The 9250-nt window shown below is 41.8% G+C and overlaps 1 protein-coding gene across 3 annotated transcripts in view; it reads left to right on the top strand.

Annotated features, from left to right (window-relative positions):
* Nucleotides 1–488: 488 nt before the first annotated feature.
* HBS1L (HBS1 like translational GTPase) overlaps nucleotides 489–9250 on the top strand; it is a 106532-nt gene continuing 97770 nt past the window's right edge. The window contains exons 1-3 of one of the 3 annotated variants that reach the window (XM_005280306.5): nucleotides 489–819; nucleotides 6360–6425; nucleotides 8306–8440. In XM_005280306.5, coding sequence (XP_005280363.2) covers nucleotides 777–819; nucleotides 6360–6425; nucleotides 8306–8440 — 244 coding nt within the window. In that variant the 5' untranslated portion in view covers nucleotides 489–776. The remainder of the gene's footprint in view (nucleotides 820–6359; nucleotides 6426–8305; nucleotides 8441–9250) is intronic. The other 2 variants (XM_005280307.5, XM_065588697.1) reach the window with 2 other exon arrangements.

Below are 9250 nucleotides of genomic sequence, written 5' to 3'. Positions count from 1 at the left end.
CTGCCCCAGCTCAGAGCCCACACCCAGCACCCAAACACCCTCCCAGAGCCTGCACCCCTCCCACACCCAAACGCCCTCCCAGAGCCTTAGGTAAGTGAGGGGGAGTAGGGGGGGCGAGCAGGACTTGGACCCGTTCTGGGCACCACTAAAAATTATACAAACCTGCTGCCCCTGGGACTGATGATCTGTGTGTCAGGGCAGTGGCACAGCTTGGGCAGTTCTCGGGGGCCGGTATACCCGGGGAAGATGGGCAGGGTGCAGTGAGTGTGGAAGGGACAGCGTGGCCGGTACATGGGATTAGGGATGGCCTGGTCTGTGGGGGGTGTAGGGCAGGGATGGGGTGGTTGGGTACAGCGCAGTCAGGGTAGGCAGGGCCGTGGATGGAGTGACTGGCAGGGGGGTGCGCAGGGAGCACGAGGGGCTCTGGGGCGGGTGCTCACGGCGGCGGCTGATGTAAGTCGGGTTTGGCAGGGTGTGCACGTGTCGGGGGCGGGGCTGGCGGCGGAACCCTGACTGGGCTGTGCTGCCAGGCGCGCCGCGTTGGGCGGGGTCAGGCTGCACGGGCCGGAGGGGGCGGGGCAGGGGAAAACTCGCACTCAGAGCAGCTCCTTCGGCTGGGCAGTCGGCGAGAGGCTGCGCCTGCGCAGACAAAACGAGCGGGAGGAGGCTGTTTGGCGCCTGCGCACAGCGATTGGGAGAGGCCAGGCGGAGACCAAGATGGCGGCCTAAGGCTGCGGCCGCCAACGCCACCGAGTGTGAGCGACGTCGCCGCCGCCATGGCCCGGCACAGGAACGTCCGAGGTTATAACTACGACGAAGGTAGCGAGAAGTCTCCGCCCTTCACATCTCCGGTCCCTACCAGTAACCAGCCCCTCCCCCCCGGTCGGTCCTGGCGGGAGGAAGCGCCAGCGGCATGAACACGTCTCCCAGGCGGCCTCGGGGGGAGGGAAGGGGGATGCTGTGTGTACGCCAGGCCGTGGACGGGGCTAGGCCCCGGGAGCTGGAGTGGCGTGTATGGGATGTGTGGGTGCTAGGCCTCAGGGGAGTAGGAGTTGGAGGGGGCAATTTTCCCTCTAACTTTCAGGGTTTGTTTAAGGAGCGCATTTGACAGCAGTTCGAGTGACCTCAGTTTAATTCTCTCCCTTGTGGAAACCAGTTCACCCGTTTCCATCGCTGTGTGGGACTTTCACAGCATGGCATGGGAGAGACAAATATTTAAAAAGTAGAAACGCATTTTAAAAGCACAGAAGTTGGCAGGGGAAGACAGGGTCGGGGGTAGTACCTTACAACTTTCAGCTCTGTTTGAAACTGACGACGTTTCACGTGGATAGTGCTAACTTAAGACCAGCTTATTTTTACCTAACCTCGCTGTGCACTGAGTGTTCAGTGTGTCTCCCGGAACAATTTATGACATCACAACCACTTGAAACATCAAGGAGGTGTCAGTTGCCTTCCTCTGTGTTTTAGGTTTGGGTGAAGTCCCTAATCTCTTGGGGAGGACATGCAGATCCCTGAACAGGGAATTTGCAGGGCATGTAATAAAGCAGCTGGTTTCCAGACAACTTGTCTTAAGATGGGAGTATTTAAGGCTCTGTATATTTTAAGTTTGCCTTCATATAACTATATTCTTACGAACAGCTGCGTTAGTGCAGCTTTCTTTGATATACTATCTCATTTACCTACACTGCAATTTATATTAGGTGCTCATATACCTGTGTAACTATATCAATGACTTTAAATAATGATTTTGCACTTCTTTTTACCAGGGTCTCTAGCTCCCTGCAGCAATTCAGGTCTAATTTGTATCTGTTCACCCTTAAACTATATTATGAAAATAAGAGTTTCAGGTCATGCAGTCATTAGTGGCGTTTATAGCTTATTTGAGTAAACTACACCAGTGTAAGTGACGCTACATCAATCAGTGCATCTACATTAGGAGTTTGCATCACTGGTGCAAATTAACCTAATATAGACAAATCTTAAGATTTGCTTGGAGATTTCTCTGCTTGATTGTTTCACCCTTTGGAGATTAACTCAGTTTCACCTTGTCTGAGATGGGGCTAAACTCTACAAATGTCCCTGCCTTTAAGTGGTTTTCAGTTTTCCTATTAAACACTTGGGTCCCAATCCTGCAAACACACATGGATATCTTTACATATGAGTAATCCTTTTAATTGAGACTACGCTACTCACGCATCTAAAGTTATTTGCGTTAGTGTTTGCTGGATTGCAGTCTTTAATTGCTATATGCATATAATGGACATTTTATTATGTACATAAGAAACTTGGTCTACAAATTGTGTTGTATCCAAATTTGTTAGTTTTGGGTGTGTGTATGTATACATGTGTACACATACGTACATATACACACACACAGAGACATACATTATGGGGGCATGCTACCTGTACCATAGTTGGGTTTTGCTGTGAGTTTACTTTTTGGATAGATGATGCAATTTTCTATTTTTGTCTAGGTAAATAAAAAAAAAATCACTTCTATTGCAGGACTGGCCATATCAAATCTTTTGCATTCCAGTAGTGAAGATTATTCGTCATGGAAATTAGGGACAGGAAAGACCATTTATACATCTAATATGTATATTTCCTGTATTTCTGTCCTAAAATTTGCTGCTGGTTCAGTTCTACCAGGAGTAGCCATGGTTGAGTACTAGTACATATCTGAACGACTCCATGGCTAAATCACAGGAAGGCATTAGCCCTTTCTCTACACTAGCTTTCCCATCATTGCTGCCTCTGCTAAAGCTGCATTGAATGTGAAAAAATTGGGAAATTTTAGGGGAAAACAAAAGAAGAAAATCCATCTCCTTCCCAGTGCAAAATCAAACTATTCTTGTGCTCACTTGCTGCAGTATGAGTTCTTGGGGGTCAGCTTTATTTTTAATAATTCTGCTGTTCTTCCTTTACCTTTTCAAAAATTAGAAATCTTAAATACAAAAGGAGAGGGAGCTATTTTCAAATGGGTAAAAATGAATATAGTAGTAATTGCCACACTTATTTATGAATAAATCTGGTAGTTAATGTCCAAAGAGAAGATTGATGTTATTTTTTGTGTTGTAATGCAATTTTGGTTTAGATGATGTATTTATGTAAAATTAGACATACCTGTTGCTGGTTTGGGGATAGGTACACAAGAATTACCGTGAGATCAAACTAGTGGTCCATCTGTCTTGTTGGAGTCTGGTGGCACCTTAAAGACTAACAGATTTATTTGGGCATAAGCTTTTGTGGCTAAAAAAACCCACTTCTTCAGATGCATGGAGTGAAAATTACAGATACAGGCCTAAATATACTGGCACATGAAGAGGGAATTACCTTGCAAGTGGAGAACCAGTGATGACAAGTCCAGTTCAGTCAGAGTGGATGTGGTCCACTTCAAATAATTGATGAGGCAGTGTCAATACCAAGACAGGGAAAATGAGGCAATTTCCCTCTCTTGGTATTGACACCTTATTATTTCCAATGTGTGTTACCTTGCATTTGTCAACACTGGAATTGCACTTACCAGTGTGTATTTGTTCATTTTGTTTGAATTTTATCGTGATTTGCTCACCTCTTGGCTAATTCAGTAATTTTGTTTCATCTGCAAAATTTCCCACATCACCACTCAGCCCCCTTTCCAGATTAATAGGAAATATATTAATAAACACCAGTCCTAGTGTGGAACCGTGGGACACTTCACTGTTGTTTTTTGACCATGTTGAAAAATGACCTCACCCTGCCCCAGGTTAACCAGTTTCTAATCCATGACAGTACTTTACTTTTCACCCTATGGCTGCTACGTAGTTTCCTTAGCAGCTGCTTATGAGGAACTTTGTCAAATGGTTAATGAGAGTCCAAATAATTATGACAACATGTTCTCCATTATCCACTGGCTTATTAACATACCCAAAGAATTCTGATAGAGGTATGATTATTCTTTACAGAAGCTGATTTGTCCATGTCACATCAAGTAGTCCGAGCAATAAGCTTTTAATTCCCCAGATGGATCTGAGTGTCTTTTGTAGGGAAAGGTACAACATTTGCTTTGGTGTAGAAGCTGTTATTAAGGAGTGTGCATAGTTTTGTTAGCATTATAGCTACTTCATTCTTCGTGACTTTTTAAAACAAATTATGTAAATATTGTAAACTGTTGAGTGTGCACTAGCATCTTTTAAACAATATTTTAGTATATATTTTGTTCTTTATAATTATGTTCACTATGTGTTTGTAAATACTGAGCCTTGAAAATAAGTTTGCCTTTTCCATAATTTGCTTCCTTTTAATAAGCTCTGAGAGCCATATCCTGATCTGAATAAACTTAGACTTATTTATTAGAAATAATTAATATTACCCTTACATAGCTTTACATGTCCATACAGCTGTTATGTTAATCTTCTCAGCACTCTGAGGGTACGTCTATACCCAGCCGCTAGTTCGGCGGCTGGCAATCGAACTTTTGGGTTCGACTTATCGCGTCTTGTCTGGACGCGATAAGTCGAACCCGGAAGTGCTCGCCGTCGATTGCGGTACTCCAGCTAGACGAGAGGAGTACCGCGGAGTCGACGGGGGAGCTGCGGAGTCGACGGGGGAGCCTGCCTGCCGCGTATGGACCAAGGTAAGATCGAACTAAGGTACTTCGAACTTCAGCTACGTTATTCACGTAGCTGAAGTTGCGTACCTTAGTTCGATTTGGGGGGTTAGTGTAGACCAAGCCTTAGAGTATTTTCCTATTTTATAGATGGAGAAGTGAGGCAAGAGATGGAACAGTCATTGAAAGAGCCAGGACATTTTGGCTCTCAATCTTATGCTCATTCCTTCAAAATAGATCATGCTTCTTCCCAAAAAGGCCAAAGAGTTTATTCAACTGAGGATATGGTTATTACTTAATGACATTGTAATTCATATTTAAAAGGAAATAGAAGGAAAACCTACAGAAAACATTGCTGTCACATTGCTGGAAGGACACTTACTCTGTGCTAAACGTTTTCTATTCCTTCTCTAAAAGCCAGCAAAGGTCTTATTCTTGGAATAACTGTAATATGAGGAGACGATACATTTTAAAAAATGCAGAACTAATTTTTTTTTTTAAATGAGAGTGGGAGAAGGAGAGATAGAACAGACCACAACATAAGGCGGGGGTGGGCAAACTTTTTGGCCTGAGGGCCATATCTGGGTGGGGAAATTGCATGCAGGGCTATGAATGTAGGGCTGGGGCAAGGGGTTGGGGTGTGGGAGAGGGTGCAGTGTGCAGGAAGGGGCTCAGGGCAAGGGGTTGGGGTGGAGGAGGGGTGCGGACTGTCGGAGGGGGCTCAGGGCAAGGGGTTGGGGTGGAGGAGGGGTGTGGGGTGCGGCAGGGGGCTCAGAGCAGGGGGTTGGGGTGCGGCAGGGGGCTCAGGGCCGGGGGTTGGGCTCAAACCCAGCACCACTTACCTGGAGTGGCTCTGGGGTGGCAGTGGCGCCATGCCGCTAAGGCAGGCTCCCTGCCTGCCTAGGCCCTGCGCCGCTTCCGGAAACGGCCGGCACCACGTTTGGGTGTGTGTGCTTGTTTACCTGCTGCATCCGCAGGTTCGGCCGATTGTGGCTCCGACTGGCTGCAGTGCGCCGCTCCAGGCCATTGGGGGCTGCGGGAAGTGGCGCGGGACGAGGGATGTGCTGGCCGCCGCTTCCTGCAGTGCCTATTGGCCTGGAGCGGTGAACCGCCTCCAGTGGGAGCCATGATTGGCCGAACCCGTGAACATGGCAGGTAAACAAACCAGTCCGGCCCACCAGGGGACTTACTCTGGTGGGCCGTGGGCCAAAGGTTGCCAGTCCCTGTTATATAATATAGTACAGTAATAGAAGTACAGTTGTAGTTACATTTTCTTTTGTGTAAGTGTGTTCTGTTGTAGTATCTTATATATACTAAACCATTCAGCGTGTGTGAATGCTCAATGCACATGAAAGTACTTTGGGTATGTGGTTTTATAAATTTATCCTTGAAGTTAAATATTCTAGTAGGAAAGATGCTAATTAGTGTTTTATTTCATATATATTCATATACAGACAGTCCCATGATTTGCTTAGGTTCCATGTTAGAGGGGGACAGAAAAGGAATTAGAGGGTTCTTGAATTTTTTTCACTGTCCTATACATAGTCTATTGAATATTAACAATACATATATTACTATTCTTACTTATAGCTGATTAAAAAGATATTTTTTATTGATGTACCTTTGAAATATTGAAATGGAATAATTATGATATAATCGGGGAGAGGGTTTTTAAAAATATTGAAGAAATTGCTTTTAAACACTCCATACTTGTTAAATATTTAAAAAATAAATTATATGCAGATTAATTCTTACTGTTTCTGCCTCTTAGATTTTGAAGATGATGATCTTTATGGCCAATCAGTAGAAGATGATTGTTGTATTTCCCCTTCAACAGGTTAGTTCAAATGTTTGTCTATGCAAGTCTCATTTGGAGAAATTTGGACAAATATAGATGATAAATTATAGAGAAGATTGGGATTTTCTGATGGGTAAAAGAGATGAGAAGTCAACCAAGGCAAGTCGGGCTGAGTAGTGCTATATTTGGAATGTGATTGGAGCAGCAGTTGCAAAAACATAGCTTTATTCTGGGAATAAATGTATGTGCGCCAGATTTTTAAAAGTATTTAGGTGCATTATTGAAATCAGTTGGAATTAGGGTCCCAGGCACTTCTGAAAATCCCAGTAGACACACATCTGCGTGTTCAGGCAACTAAATAACCTTAAAAATATAGTCATTTGTTACTTTGGTTACTCTTTATTCTATAGTAAGCAGTTGCAGACATAGATATGTATTTACAATATTTTTTGTCATGTTTCCCTATTTAAAATTAAATTACTTCGTGTTCAGTTTTAAACTTTGCTGGTGGGTTTTTTTTTTGTTCTTTTTGTAAGGAGTGAGGCGGTCATCTCACCTTGTAAACAAACAAACAAATGAAAAGACTCTAGATGTATTCTGTTTTTAAACAAGTGGGTTGCATAGCTGTGCTGGGGCTTGTGTGCACCCTACAAAATTTTTTAACAGTAAGCTTTTGTTTAAAAGTGCCTAATGCTGGTTACATCTAGAAAGATAGCTTTGCAAATAGTTGCAGCAACTAAGATGATTGAATATAAAACATTGGATGATGTGCATTTAAGAAACACTTGATAAGACTATAACTTCTTAAAAGATGAGATTATCAAATTTGTATGTGTTCAGTATAAAAGTTGGAGTTGTGCGAATATTACATAATGGTGTATGTGACCACTTGAATAATGAATAGCTGTTTTCTTTGACTATATCTGTAGGGTGTGTGTTCTTGCTACTTGTGAACATTTGTGCAAATTATTATTATTTATTATTACACCAACGTTTGCGGAGTCACTGAACTCTTGTTTTTGCATGGAAGCTAGAATATTTGTGTGTGGACAAGGCTTGCTTTTCTCATTTAAAAAGCTTTAGCCATACAGTGAAAAAGTAGAAACCAAATGTCTCAAGAGTCTGCTCACACACCATAAATAAAATATAGCAAATAGTTGTAGTGAATGTTCACAGACAACTCCCAGTCTGAAATTTCTTCACATAAACTTTGAAAAATTATGAATTATGACTAGGGCCTGGATTCAGCAAAGTATTTAAGCATATGATTTAGGTGCTTTGCTTATTAGGGGTGAGATTTATGCATGTGTTTAAATTTTAAACATGTGCTAAAGTACTTTGATTCATGGCCTGTATTTGTAAAAATTAAAGTTCAAGAACAGAAAAATGGGCTGAATTAATTGAATAAACTTTGTTATGAATAGATAAAAACTAGTAAAAGCTACTTTAACACTACACCACACTGGACTTTAAAACAAACTAATTATGGCTAATGCACTTTTTTTTTTTAAAGCTGAAACAATGCAAACTTCTTGAGATTTGGGGTCATGAAATTATAAGTTGAGTCCTAAGTAAAAATATTTGAGAACTCTTGGTCTAGATTTTTTTTTTTTTTTGTTACAGAATACTGAACTGGGTAGAATTGTTCATTATATTTAAAGGTACATGGATATTGACTTCTGCATGGGGTCTCTCCTCTTTTGGTGGAAGGGGGCCGTCCGCAGTATTTAAGTATGGACTCTCCTTTGCCCAGTGCAGTCCTCTAGGCTAATAATTACAAAATGAGATTATTTTTTCCAAATTAATTAATGCAGGCTACCATCAGTACATATTTTCTTTAGTTAAATTTTGTATTCAAACAATGGGATACTTGTTTGAAGGGGAAACTATTTTTAATATTCTGCTCCTGGTTGTTGTAGCTGCTCAGTTTATTTACTCAAGACGTGACAAACCCTCAGCATTTGCTGAGCGATTAGAAGAGTATGGCTATGAAGATGCAGAAGAACCTGCCAAGAATATTACATCCAATCACCAGCTAACTGGAGTTGATCAAGGTAATTGTTAAGAACAGTTAATCAGTTCAATCTTGTTTTAATTCTTCTGTGATTTAAAGATCTTTATTGAAATCCTCTGATATTGAATTATCTTTTATTGGTAACCGACTTTTATTCCTAACTCACTGACTTTATCAAACTGCCCAACATTTTGGGGCCAAATAGTAGAACACCCATGAATTCTAAGGATTGGTCATATCTATACATGTAAAAATAATCTTTAGAAGGCTTCAGTTTCTAGCTATTGAATCTTGTTATGCCTTTCTCCGCTAGATAAAGAGTCCTTTAGTGTACCCAGTATTTTCTCCTTGTGAAAGTACATGTATATTCTAATCAAGTCACTGCTACTTCTTTTTTGTGGACACTAGAACTGGGTACAATATTCCAATATTGGTCTCACCAGTGTCATACAGAGGTAAAATCGCCTCCCCACTCTTCCTTACAACTCTGCTGTTTATCTAAGGATTGCATTTGTCTTTCTAGCCACAGCTTTGCACTGAAAACTCCTGTTGAGTTGCTTGGCAACTATGACCCCTATATCCTTTTGAGAGTCATTGCTTTCTAGAATACATACACCCCACCAATTTTTTAGATATGGCCTGAATTCCTTGTTTCCTGACTGTATAACTTTTGCATTTTGCTGTATTAAAATGCATTTTGTTTGAATGGCTCCAGTTTATCAAGAGATACAGATCTTTCTGTGTGACTGCCTTGTCCTGGTCATTATTTACTATTCTGCCAATCTTTGTGGTCACAGGCAAGTTTTGTCAGTAGTGTTTTTATATTTACTTCCAGATCACTGATGAAAAT

Source organism: Chrysemys picta, chromosome 3 (genome assembly GCF_011386835.1).
Source record: "Chrysemys picta bellii isolate R12L10 chromosome 3, ASM1138683v2, whole genome shotgun sequence".
NCBI classification, from domain to species: domain Eukaryota; kingdom Metazoa; phylum Chordata; order Testudines; family Emydidae; genus Chrysemys; species Chrysemys picta.
The sequence above is the reverse complement of the archived record's forward strand: the minus strand, read 5'-3'. Positions and strand labels throughout refer to the sequence as shown.